At 42.4% G+C, this 12,497-nt stretch overlaps 1 protein-coding gene across 1 annotated transcript in view; it reads right to left on the reverse strand.

Moving 5' to 3' along the window:
* Nucleotides 1-388: 388 nt before the first annotated feature.
* The window catches only part of MKNK1 (MAPK interacting serine/threonine kinase 1), a 60,243-nt gene continuing 48,134 nt past the window's right edge, over nucleotides 389-12,497 (reverse strand). The window contains exons 9-12 of the mRNA XM_060231771.1: nucleotides 7,925-8,119; nucleotides 3,798-3,962; nucleotides 3,191-3,234; nucleotides 389-2,933 (exon numbers count right to left, since the gene is read on the reverse strand). Coding sequence (XP_060087754.1) covers nucleotides 2,705-2,933; nucleotides 3,191-3,234; nucleotides 3,798-3,962; nucleotides 7,925-8,119 — 633 coding nt within the window. The 3' untranslated portion in view covers nucleotides 389-2,704. The remainder of the gene's footprint in view (nucleotides 2,934-3,190; nucleotides 3,235-3,797; nucleotides 3,963-7,924; nucleotides 8,120-12,497) is intronic.

The following is a 12,497-nucleotide window of genomic DNA, read 5'->3' on the forward strand; positions in this document are numbered from 1 at the left end:
CAGTATTCATGGCCCAGTGTTCCCTTGTAGCTCACAATTCCAAATTTTACCCACATATAAAGTACAATAAAGCCAGAATTAATCCCCTCCAAGAAGATACCTGTAGCTTATATACCCTCAGAAGCTCTACAAAATAAAATGCCCTCTAAGCACAGCCCTCCTCAGGAATCCATTCCTTTGGATGGGAGCTACTATAGAAAAGCATGAGCACTAGTAGATTCCAAGTGGGTTTTCTTAAGTAGCTGGAAACTGGAAGACCATCAAAGCTTGTAACTAGTATTCTGCAAGGAGTTCCAAAAGATCAGCACTCTACTATATTCAAATGTATGAATTTCTATATTAGTTCTACTTAGGAGGGAAGATCTGTAGATCAACACAAGAACAAGAGTAACAGAAATGAGGTAAGTTTAATTTTCAAAATACAATATTAATAAATGCATCACATCAATAGCAGTATTTCTTCCTGAGTTTTCCATTGCTTTAAAAAACCATTAACTATGAAATACATTACAACTATAGCAGCTTAAAAAGTATTCTTTAAAACCAACATAATGGTATGATGCATTCTACACATTATCCACCAATATGTCGTAATAGTATGTATGGCAATGCAATACACACATTTTATACCTAAAGGAAAAATGCAAAGCTGTTCCAACAAGCAGAGTTAGGAGAATTCAATTTTTTGCTTGTTCAATTTGTTCTCTTTCATGCATAAAAGAGGCACAATATATATGGATCTTTTTGAAAAGCATATTCTCCGTTTCTCATAATTAACTGGCCTAAATTTTCAAAAGCTGCAAACAAATCAAATAATCTTAATTTAAAAAGGAACTGTATCTGCTGGGGTGAACAGTTTAGCACTTTCATTAAAACACTTTCCTTGGAGTACTTAAGATGGTCATTAATTTGTGTTAGCACAGACAGTTGTGGAACCATGGGTGTTCAGAAGCTACTGTGTTTTCAGAGACACTAACACCACAAAGGTATGCTACATTTAAAACAACAATGGTTTTGCTCCCATCAGCTGGTGTTGCACTGTACTAGAACAGGCTGAGCTACTTCTGGAAAAATTCTGTTGTAGAAGCGCAGGACATGGAGGCACAAGTCACAGCTAAGCTAAGCAAAGAAAAGTAGATGGTCATAGGATAATATATGTAATTTCAGGCCATGTAATTAGCATACATCAATGCTTTAGACTGATTATGGAATGCTTGTCCCAAGATCACACTTTCTTAAACTGACCAAATAAACTGACCAAAATAGAAAGCAGTGTTGGGACTGGTTTATCCAGCTAAACAGTGCATCTTTTTTTTTTTAATTGGAACATGACTACTTATCACAAAAGCTGCAAATTTTTGTACAAGAAGAAATTCAGCACTGTACCTGAAACAAGTCTTATCAAAATAATAAAATATCTAATAATTGGGTGCTCTCCAGGTACTTGCTTGTGTGATGGAAAAGGAAATATTGATCACAAATATGCAAGATGCTATCAAAAATGTTGCCTGCTATAGTACAATGCTTGTATTAAGGAAACAGCTGTGGAATTAGCACACCAAACTGAGGGCAGGGGGCTTATGTGAGTGACTGCGAGAATTAGATACATCATAATGGGACAAAGGGGAGGTGGAAGACCAGGTGCTATGTGTATATTCCAATTTCAAAAAAATTTGAGAATCATTTGTGTTGACATGCAAAGGTCACAAGCAGCAAGACTGCTGCACTGAGTCTTGAACACTCTTGTCCTTTGAGTCACAACCTATTCAAAGAACCACCATGATGCAAGCACCACTATAAGCTCTTTCCAATGGTGAGACTACAATGAAGAATGGTGAAATATAAATTTTGTCATTGCTGCTCAGACAAATGCAACATCCCATATTTCTCATGGCACATTTGAGTAGAAACGCCCCCCCCCCCAAAAAAAAGAGCTTACAGATGTTGCTATCACAGGGAAGAATTTCCCAGGGCACTCTATGTAGGAGCTGTAATGGATAGTGAGAAGGTGCATTCCTTTGGAAATACTTTGAAAGTTAAACATTTCACGTAGATGCAATGTAAAAGAGTGATTTGGAAATTTGAGCTTACAAGACAAACATTACTAAAGGCAGGAAGCCTTTATATGTTGGAAGGACTGCTCCCCAAAGTACTTTTTGCCAATGCCATACTTAAGATGCAGTCTCCATCAGTGACTGAATGGGGGTGGGAGTAGGTTACTTCTACCGGGATAACACAAGCATTGAAGCAGCTTTGCCCCTATTCATTCTAAAATAGTGTTTATATACATTCATACAAGTAAAGAGTAACATATAACTCTGCTCTTAAAGGAAAGCTGAAGAATGTTAAACTGAATGGGCCACCTCAATTACATGGTAGATACAGGTAAGTAATAGAACTATACAACTACATCTAGCTCATTCAATCATATCTCTACCAGCCACAGGGCTGGTCATGGAAGTGTATGCTCTAGTCACAGAAACTGATGTGTAAATATAGTCTTGTTGCATCATAGCAGCAGTATCTAAAAACTTTATACAATTCATTTTCAAATTTTAAAAAGACATTCCAAGAAAACTGTCCTTTAATTCACTTCATTAAAAGTTTTGTTCTACAAAGTTTTAACACTGATAAACCCAGAGTCCTTTAAAATAATTATACAAAAACTGACCCCTACCCCACTGCTGAAACTTGAAAATTAGTATCAAAAGGCAGCAGGAGTAGCTGGTTGGAATTCACTGTTTTTTGTGGCCTGACTCAGAGCTCTGCGTTTGGCAAGGCGGGACTTTGAAGGGGGTGAAAGCTTCATGGAACATATGGCCTGAGAGATACTTTCTTCCTCTTCACCGAGATGATTTTCATGCTGGGAGAGCTGGCGGTTTAGAGCAATAGCCTCAGCTGCAAAGAGAGTGAGCTCTTTTGTGCTGCTGTTCCTGTAGATGGTGAAAAGAGTGACATACAGCCAGAGGAGTGAAAATACAACAAAGCTAGAAAAAGACACAAGGACTCTTCATTGTTCAGTTACTTCCAATCATCCAAGAAAAAAATTAGAATAAACTACAAACTCAAGAAAATACTACTCTTCAGTTCAGCTTATACAACCCAGTGTTTTCTCCCAATATCCTCCTATAGGAGGAATCCACCCTTCAATTGCTTTCCATCTCATTACAAGTACTTAAGAAACAGTTACCTTTGAAGAACTTGTGGTGTAGGCAGTCCTCTTTCAGAAGCATTCTACACAAGATTGAAACATTGAAAACTAAGTGGAGGTTCTTAGCATAATAAATATTTATCTGAGGGATAAGAACATGATCATTATGTTTCACAGCTCTCTATTTTTAACAGCATTCCATGAGCAGGCTACATTTCACATGAATTATAGGGTGAAATATCGAAGATTACAATGCACATTTAGATGTGCATTGACCAAGCAGTAAGGCAATAAAGGCAGCCACAAGGCTCTGAATTTCACTCATGTCAATTCCTGCAAGAATGTCATTGGCAACAAAATAGACAACCTTCCTAGCATTTCTAGAAGAAACCTTTTAACAATGTAGGAGTACAGAATACACATATGTTCTTATGAGGAAGAAGCTGTACATTCAGGTTCTTGCATGCACCTACACAGATAACCAGTACTTGATTTAAGAAGAGTTGGACATTCTGCAGTAAGGAATGCAGCCAAAGGTGCTTTGACACATAGATTGGAATGCTCCATGGCACAGATTAATCCTCTAAAGCAGCTTATATACTGAGATTATGCTTTATAAGTAAGGGCTTTGCAACACAGTACTTACCCCTTGCACCCAGGGATGCTGCAGAACCTGAGCAGCGCTAAGCCTCTCCTTGGCATTACGAACTAGCAACTTGGAGATCAGATCTTTGGCATCACTGGAGATATGCAACCAGTCCTTGTCAGGAAACTCATACTTGCCTTCTTGGATACTCTCAAAGAGTTTGTTCTAACAACAACAAAAATTTGTTTGCTCTAAATGTTGGAGGTTAAGTTAATTTTTCTCCTGCTTAAGAAGCCTTAAAATCCTTACATGCTGGGCTTAAGCCGCCTTAAAATCCTTACATAGTTAGCTCTGGGAATTCTGATAGTGAATTGCTAGTGTAAAAACAGGGCTGAAATTCTCCATTAGGGATGTGCATTCGGCTCGGCCGAGTCGAAAATACAGCCGAATCAACGCTGATTCGGTTGTATTCGGCATTGCCCGCAGCCGAATGCCCTTGCCGCCAAAAATGCGGCTCCTGAATGCGGCTCGCCGTATTCTTCCGAACTGCTATTCGGGAGAATACGGTACGGCTGTCAAAAGGCTGCTGTCAATTGTCAAATTCCATAGAAAAGGTGGGAAGCTGATTCTGCAGCCTCAATGGAGCTGCTTGCTTAGCTTCCCGCCTTTAGTGCCCTCTTCCCGCCTCTCCTATAGCCTCCCTGGGGTCAGGGAGGAGGGGGGAGGGGGAAGAGGAGCCCCAGCAGCCAATCCAAAGCATGCATTTGCAAAATGCATTGCAAATGCATGCTTTGCACTGGGCTGTTGTTGTGTACTGTGTAGCTGATGGCCCAGCCATCAGCTACATTGTTATTTTGATCTTTTGCTTACTTGGGTATCCAAGTAAGCAATGTTCTCTGGCCAATCAGAGAGAGCAGTGCTTTTTTTTGAAATTGCTCTCTGTAGGGCCAGAGAACCTTTTTAAGGAGTCTTCCTGCTGGACTCCTCCATTGCTGTGTGTATGTGGCTGGGTTGGTGTGAGAGAGATTGTGCTGCTGCTTTTGGCTGGCCCTTGGCTTCAGCTCCTGCCTGCTGCTCTCTCACTGCCTTACCAGAGACCTCCCTGGACTCAAAGAAGACAAGGTAAGACAGTTTTGGGGGTTTTGTTTTAGTTTTTGTTGGTAAAAGGACTAGAGTCCCTTTACTTGTTCAGATTTGGGTGGGTGAGTACTGGGTGGGTAGGGTAACCTATTTGGGGTTGGGGTTAGGTTCTGCTGGGGGTGTGGGCCTGGGGTGGGGTTTTTTTGCTAATTTGCCCATATCTTAATTTAGTGAGAGGACTTTTTAAAGTGCAGTGTCCTTTTACTTCTCCTGATTTGGGTGGCTTGGATTTCTTGGGGTTAGGGTGAAGGGTTTTTTTTTGGGGGGGGGGAGTTCCTGTATTATTAAAAGTTGAGTTTTTTACTGTTTCATTGTTTGATTTGTTGCTGCTGTGTTGTGTTGCTGCTGTGTTACTTTTATCTTCAGGTTATTGGGGGGGGGTGCTGTTTGGCCTAATTTTCATTGTTTTGTCCCCCTTTTCTGGTTCTGGTTTTAGGGGTGGGGGTGTTGTTGTTGACTGATTTGGCCTGAGTTTTCTTATTGGTGAAAGGCCACTTTTTAAAATCTTGAGTTGCTTTGCTTGGCCTCTTGTGATTATCTGGTTTTGTTTTGGTTTTTTAAAATCTTGAGTTGGTTTGCTTGGCCTCTTGTGATTCTCTGGTTTTGTTTTGGTTTTTTAAAATCTGTTGTTTTAAAATGTGTTGTTTGGGGCAGGGAAGCTGGCACCTGGGTGAGAGACCCAGAGGCAGCAGGCTTTTTGTGGTTTGCCAGCTCTCCCCGTGTTGTTTGGGGCAGGGCTGGAGAGCTGGCACCTGTAGATTGTGTTGTTTGGGGCAGGGAAGCTGGCACCTGGGTGAGAGACCCGGAACCAGCAGGCTTTTTGTGGTTTGCCAGCTCTCCCCGTGTTGTTTGGGGCAGGGCTGGAGAGCTGGCACCTGTAGATTGTGTTGTTTGGGGCAGGGAAGCTGGCACCTGGGTGAGAGACCCAGAGGCAGCAGGCTTTTTGTGGTTTGCCAGCTCTCCCCGTGTTGTTTGGGGCAGGGCTGGAGAGCTGGCATCTGGGTTTGCTGCAGCCAGGTCTGCAGAGCAGACCTTGAGCAGATTGTGTTTTGTACTGCCACGACGTTGGCAACTGGGTTTTTATTGGTGCCAGGCCTGCAGGGTTCATAGATTAGATAGAGGGATGTAGTGCATTTGGGGCCTATAGAGATTCTCTGGTGTGAAGTTAGTTTTGGCTTTGGGTGCCCCTGGAATGGGGCCCCCTGGCCCAATCTTTTTGGGACTTGGGGGGGTTGTAGGGGAGAGTCCCCTGCAGGCCCCCTGCAAATTTGGGGGCTCTCCCTCAAACCCCCTCCCCTCCAGGCGGCTTCAATTATACCCTATTTGCCATTGATTTCAATGGCCCATAGGGTATAATGATGGAATAGGGGCACCCTCTTTGGGTGCCCCTGGAATGGGATCCCCTGGCCCAATCTTTTTGGGACTTGGGGGGTTTGGAGGGGAGAGTCCCCTGCAGGTCCCCTGCAAATTTGGGGGCTCTCCCTCAAACCCCCCCCCCTCCAGGCGACTTCAAATATACCCTATTTGCCATTGATTTCAATGGCCCATAGGGTATAATAGGGCCGTATATTCGGAAATAGCCGCGCATTACCGTATATGCGGCTATTCCGAATACGGCATTCAGCAGTACAAGGGGAATCCGATTTTTTTTTCCCCGTGTACTTCCGATTTTTTTTGCACATCCCTATTCTCCATATCTTGTGCAGAACATGCACTTAATGAAGTCACCGTTAAACATGAATCGCAGTCAGTGAATCCCAAGCCTTTTATTTCATATGGGCTTGCCCAAACCAACTTTCTGCACAACTGTAAAAGTGTGACATTTGAGGCCTCTTTACTCATAATTGCATTTCATGACTCATCATGAAATAGCATAACAATTCATTACTCCAGATCTCTCGGTTTGACTTCGCGAACGAAGATTTAAGAAGGATCAATCTCTCTCTAATGGTTCAATCTACCTATTCAGTATTACTCTGACTGGCAGCAACAAAATCAGAGGTCTTTCCAAGACCAGCCAGGATCCTGTCAAGTGCAGATGGAAGAACTGAACCCAGGACCCTCTAGATGCAAATATTTCTTTTTAAGTTATGAATTCTCCCATGCCACATACTTTCCACTTCTCTCTCCTCACCCTCAAATTTCACAATTCAGACTTGATCTACAGATGAAAAAGAACTTCCTAGTCATCATCCAGAGAAGGAAATACAGTCCACTTGCTTGAGCCCTCTATCAGAAAGAAACCTATTCCAATTGCCAGATACTAGAAAAAAGCAAGGAAAAGACACTCTAGATGCCATCACTTGCAGAGGAAAAAAGTTCATAAGATAGTTGCACCACTTTTGTCAGTATCAGCCTGGTACTGTCATGTATTCAAGGGAAGTCCCACTATTTGGATTAAAAACTTAAATAATGGGGACACTCAAATACAGGATACATGTTTTTTCAATCCAGTTTCCAGGACACCCCTAGTCTTTAAGAGAAATGGAATGAACAAAAAATAAACGTGTATTGAGATCTTACAGTGTTGTTTGGGCAATCCAGAATAGCTGCTGAGGTATTACAAGATCATAATTTATTTGGTTTTTGCACATCTTACTAATGTAAGAATTCTTGGGTGACAACTAGTGGAAGAGCAACATATAAATCTGACAGAAGAATGAGGTGGGAATAGGCTGCAGAATGCTGAAGTGATAGGACAGACTACAGTACTTTAGATTACAGGCAGAGGACCATGTTATGGAAAGACTCCCTGGTGCAGAGGCTCTCTCCCTATTGTGCTTCTACTCTGTTTTCATATGCAATACTAGAACCACCTCCTGCAGTCCAACGATGCACTGCATTCTACTGCACAAGGGATCTAACAGCAGGAAGGAAGTATGAGACTTAAGACATTGCACTTACTAGGACTAACCATAGCCTTCTTTTCAAGCCAGAGTTATATTACAGATTGCTACTAGATGGGCTGTAGAACAACTTTGTCAAGCTGTTTTATTAACAAAGACATTACAATCATTTCTATTAAACCCTCAAATTTACTTAGTTACCTGGCAAATTTTGCAGACTTCTCCTCTGTCCCAGCCACAGTCTGTGCCACAATTCCCCACAAAAGGAGGATAGCCACTTAACATGATGTACAAAATCACGCCCAAGCTCCACAGATCACAGCGCTTGTCATAGAATGTGGCTTCATCTGTGAATACTTCTACTACCTCAGGGGCCATGTACTCTGCAGAACCACACTAGTGTATATGCAAGAGAGATTGTGTCAAAGCTTAATGAAGTAATAAGCACATTAAAGGACAAGTGAAAACAGAAATATGCAAATATTTAAGGACATCTAAATCACAGCAAAGGCTGGTTTACTGTACAAATTTATATGCTTTTTTAGAATTTGTCTTTGACAAGTTCTGTTTAAAGGCATATAAAGCTGCGTTTTTCAATATTTCTATTTCAGATTATAATTGCTAATATTTGCACAAAGCCTAAAGGCTCTCTAGAATACCTGTTCTTTCATGCAAAATTGGTAACAGTCTAAATCCAACATAAAAATACCTCCAGATGATTATTTTAAACACAAAGCCCAGAAGAACTGAGGCAAAATAGTAGGTAATGATCAGAAGGAAATCACTTAATTTTTTTCCTAACATAATGAGTGAGTCCTCAACCTTCAGATGCAAGGAAGCTCTGAAATTACAACTGTTTGCTCCAAGGCTGGCAGATACAGATATTAAACACAAGGAGCAGTGAAATCTGCATGCAAATCTAATTCTAAGACTATAGAAGAACCTTATTCAAAATATTTAAACCACTGATTTTTCACTGATGACAAGTTTCATGCTTCTTGCAAGCAGGCATCAGACCACCTCCCACAACACTGGCAAAGTATTGTGCCAGTTGCTGGGCAACAGCTACTGTAGAAGCAAATAAAGGCATGGAGCATTCTTAGGTAGTTCATGATACATCATTTGAATATGCACACATTTTAAACTTATCCCCACATGGAAAGAAATTAATGATCTTGGAGTATCATCCTTATTTAAGTACAGCACAGAGTCTCAGCAAATATGCCACATTACAATTCCAAGTCTCTGTGAATCAGTATCAGTGGCTGAAGTAACTGTGCAAAATGATGTTCACAGGAGACAATGTTCCAAACCCTTGTTTCAAACAAGGATGGTGAAGGAACCTGAAATGAGCACCTCATGCATGTTATCAATTTTTAAGTTTAAAGGACTATACTGCCACCTAGCATTTATTTGTTTGAGCACTCTTCGGTGTGGTGCTAAACTAATAAAACACATCCTAGGTATAGGGCTTGAAACCCCAAGGATGAAGACTGTATTTAAGCAGTAGACCTGGCCAGACTGGGTGTTTTACTTATTTATTTAGGTAACTTTATATTCTGCCCTTTCCCAAGTGGGCTCAGAGCAGATTAGGGTACAGTGTGAAACAGTACCTTGAGGTACAGTGTGAAACAGTTCTGCTAGATGCAAGTTAATTGGGGTTTCATGTTGTTGTTAATATTTAACACTTCCCAATATGCTAAAGTGTATGTGCAGGAGCCCTCCCTTTGATTGCTGCCTTGAAGTGGTGAGAGGGCTTCCGCGGTTCAGTGAGGCTGTGGACTATGCCATGCAGGGCCACCCAAGATGGACAGGCCACAGTTAAGAACCCAGACAAAATGTGATCCACTGGAGAAGGAAATGGCAAACCACTCCAGTATCCTTGCCAAGAAAACCCCATGGACAGTAACAAAAGGCTAAAAGATATGGTGCTGGAAGATGAGCCCCTCAGGTCCGAAGGTGCTCAATACACTACTGGAGAAGAGTGGAGGGCAAGTACAAGTAGCCACAGAAAGAGTGAAGTGGCTGGGCCAAAGCTGAAATGACACTCAGGTGTGGATGTGTCTGATGGTGAAAGGAAGTCGGATGCTGCAAAGAACAATACTGCATTGGAACATGGAATGTAAGATCTATGAATCAAGGTAAGCTGGATGTGGTCAAACAAGTGATGGCAAGACTGAACATCGACATCTTGGGAATCACTGAACTAAAATGGATGGGAATGGGCAAATTTAACTCAGAAGATCACTACATCTATTACTGTGGTCAAGAGTCCCACAGAAGAAATGATGTGGCCTTTATAGTTAACAAGAGAGTGAGGAAGGCAGTAATGGGATACAATCTCAAAAATGATACAATGATCTCTATCTGTAACCAAGGCAACATTCAATATCACAGTAATCCAAGTCTACGCCTCAACCACTGATGCAGAAGAGGCTGAAGTGGACCAGTTCTATGAAGGTCTACAACACATTCTAGAACACCAAAAAAAGAGAGATGTCCTCCTCATCATAGGGGACTGGAATGCCAAAGTAGAAAGTCAAAAGGTAACTGGAACAACGGACAAGTTTGGCCTTGGAGAACAAAATGAAGCTGGGCAAAGGTTAATAGAGTTTATCAAGAAAACAAACTGGTCATAGCGAACACCCTCTTCCAACAACCTAAAAGGTGACTCTACACATGGACATCTGATTTCTGTGTAGAGTCACCTTTTGTTCTCCAAGGCCAAACTTGTCCGTTGTTCCAGTTACCTTTTGGTGTTCTGTGATATTGAATGTTGCCTTGGTTACAGATAGAGATCATTGTATGCAGATTTCCAGAGAACAGCAAGAAGAGATAAGGAGACCTTCCTGAAGGAACAATGCAAAGCAATAGAGGAAAACAATAGAATGGGAAGGACAAGAGATCTCTTCAAGAAAATTGGAGAAATCAAGGGAACGTTTCGTGCAAAGATGGCCATGATAAAGGACAAAAACAGTAGGGATCTACAGAAGCAGAAGAGATTAGGAAAAGGTGGCAAGAATACATAGAAGAATTATAAAAAGAAGGATCTCAATGTCCTTGACAACCATGACATTGAAATCGCTGACCTTGAGTCAGACATCTTGGAGTGTGAAGTCAAATGGGCCTTAGAAAGCATTACTAACAACAAAGCGAGTGGAGATGACGGTATCCCAGCTGAGCTATTCAAAGTCCAAAAAGATGATGCTGTTAAAGTGATGCACACATTATGTCAGCGCACCATTGCACTCATTTCACCTTCCAGCAAGGTCATGTTAAAGATCCTACAAGCTAGGCTTCAGCAGTATGTTGATCGGTAACTACCAAAAGTTCAAGCTGGGTTTTGGAAAGGTAGAGGAAGTAGAGATCAAATTAATAATAAGTTTTTATTTATACCCCGCCTTCCCCGCTGAAGCAGGCTCAGGGCGGCTTAGAAGGCATGATATAAAATATCATGGTATAACAATAAAACAAAATAATACAATCAATAAACAGAACAATATAAATTATACAATATATAAGTTAACATTAAAATCATTAATCTAAAAACAGTATAAAGGTGCTACCGTCGCAGTATATACAAGGTGGCTTGATGATAATTCCAGGTTTATCTTAAAAGGCTAGTTGGAAGAGGGCGGTTTTGCAAGCCCTACAGAACTGGTTAAGATCCCGTAGGGTCCGCACCTCTTCTGGTAGCTGATTCCACCAATGGGGTGCCTTTATAGAGAAGGCCTGCTCCCTGGTTGTTTTTAATTTGGCCTCCTTGGGCCCAGGGATTTCCAAGAGATTTTGTGAGCTGGAACGCAGTGCTCTCTGGGGAACATATGGAGAGAGGCGGTCCCTAAGGTAGGCAGGTCCTTGGCCATATAGGGCTTTAAAGGTGATAACCAGCACCTTGTAACGAACTCAGTAGACAATTGGCAGTCAGTGCAGTTCCCGCAGCCTAGGCTGCACATGTTCCCACCAAGGTAGTCCCACTAGCAGTCTGGCCGCTGCATTCTGCACTAGCTGCAGTCTCCAAGTTCGGTACAGGGGCAGCCCCATGTAGAGGGCATTACAGTAGTCTAGCCTCGAGGTGACCGTCGCATGGATCACTGTTGCCAGGTTGCGGCGTTCCAGGAAGGGGGCCAACTGCCTCGCCCGCCTACGATGGAAGAAGGTAGATTTGGCAGTGGCTGCTATCTGGGTCTCCATTGTCAAGGAAGACTCCAGCAGCACTCCCAAGCTCCTGACCTCGCGCACTGGTACCAATGGCGCCCTGTCAAAAGCTGGAAGGGAGATCCCTCCTTCTGGACCGCCGCAACCTAGACAAAGGACCTCTGTCTTTGCTGGATTCAATTTCAGTCGCCTGGTCCAGATATACAGGGACGTCACCAGTTCAGCCACCCATCAGTAGATAGAGCTGGGTGTCATCAGCATACTGGTGACAACCCAACCCATACCTCCGAGCAATCTGGGCAAGGGGGTGCATATAGATGTTAAATAACATCGGGGAGAGAACTGCCCCCTGGGGCACCCCACAATTAAGTAGGTGCCTCTGGGACAGCTCACCCCCAATTGCCACCCTCTGTCCCCGACCTTCAAGGAAAGAGGAAAGCCACTGTAAGGCTAACCCCTGAATCCCTGCGTCGGCGTGAATCCCTGCCAACATTTGATGGATTATGGAGAAAGCACGGGAGTATCAGAAAAATGTCTTTTTGTTTCATTGACTACGCTAAAGCCTTTGATGGACCAAGGGTCTGGTTCAGTATAAAGCAGCTTCATATGTTCATAT

Source organism: Heteronotia binoei, chromosome 2 (genome assembly GCF_032191835.1).
Source record: "Heteronotia binoei isolate CCM8104 ecotype False Entrance Well chromosome 2, APGP_CSIRO_Hbin_v1, whole genome shotgun sequence".
NCBI classification, from domain to species: domain Eukaryota; kingdom Metazoa; phylum Chordata; class Lepidosauria; order Squamata; family Gekkonidae; genus Heteronotia; species Heteronotia binoei.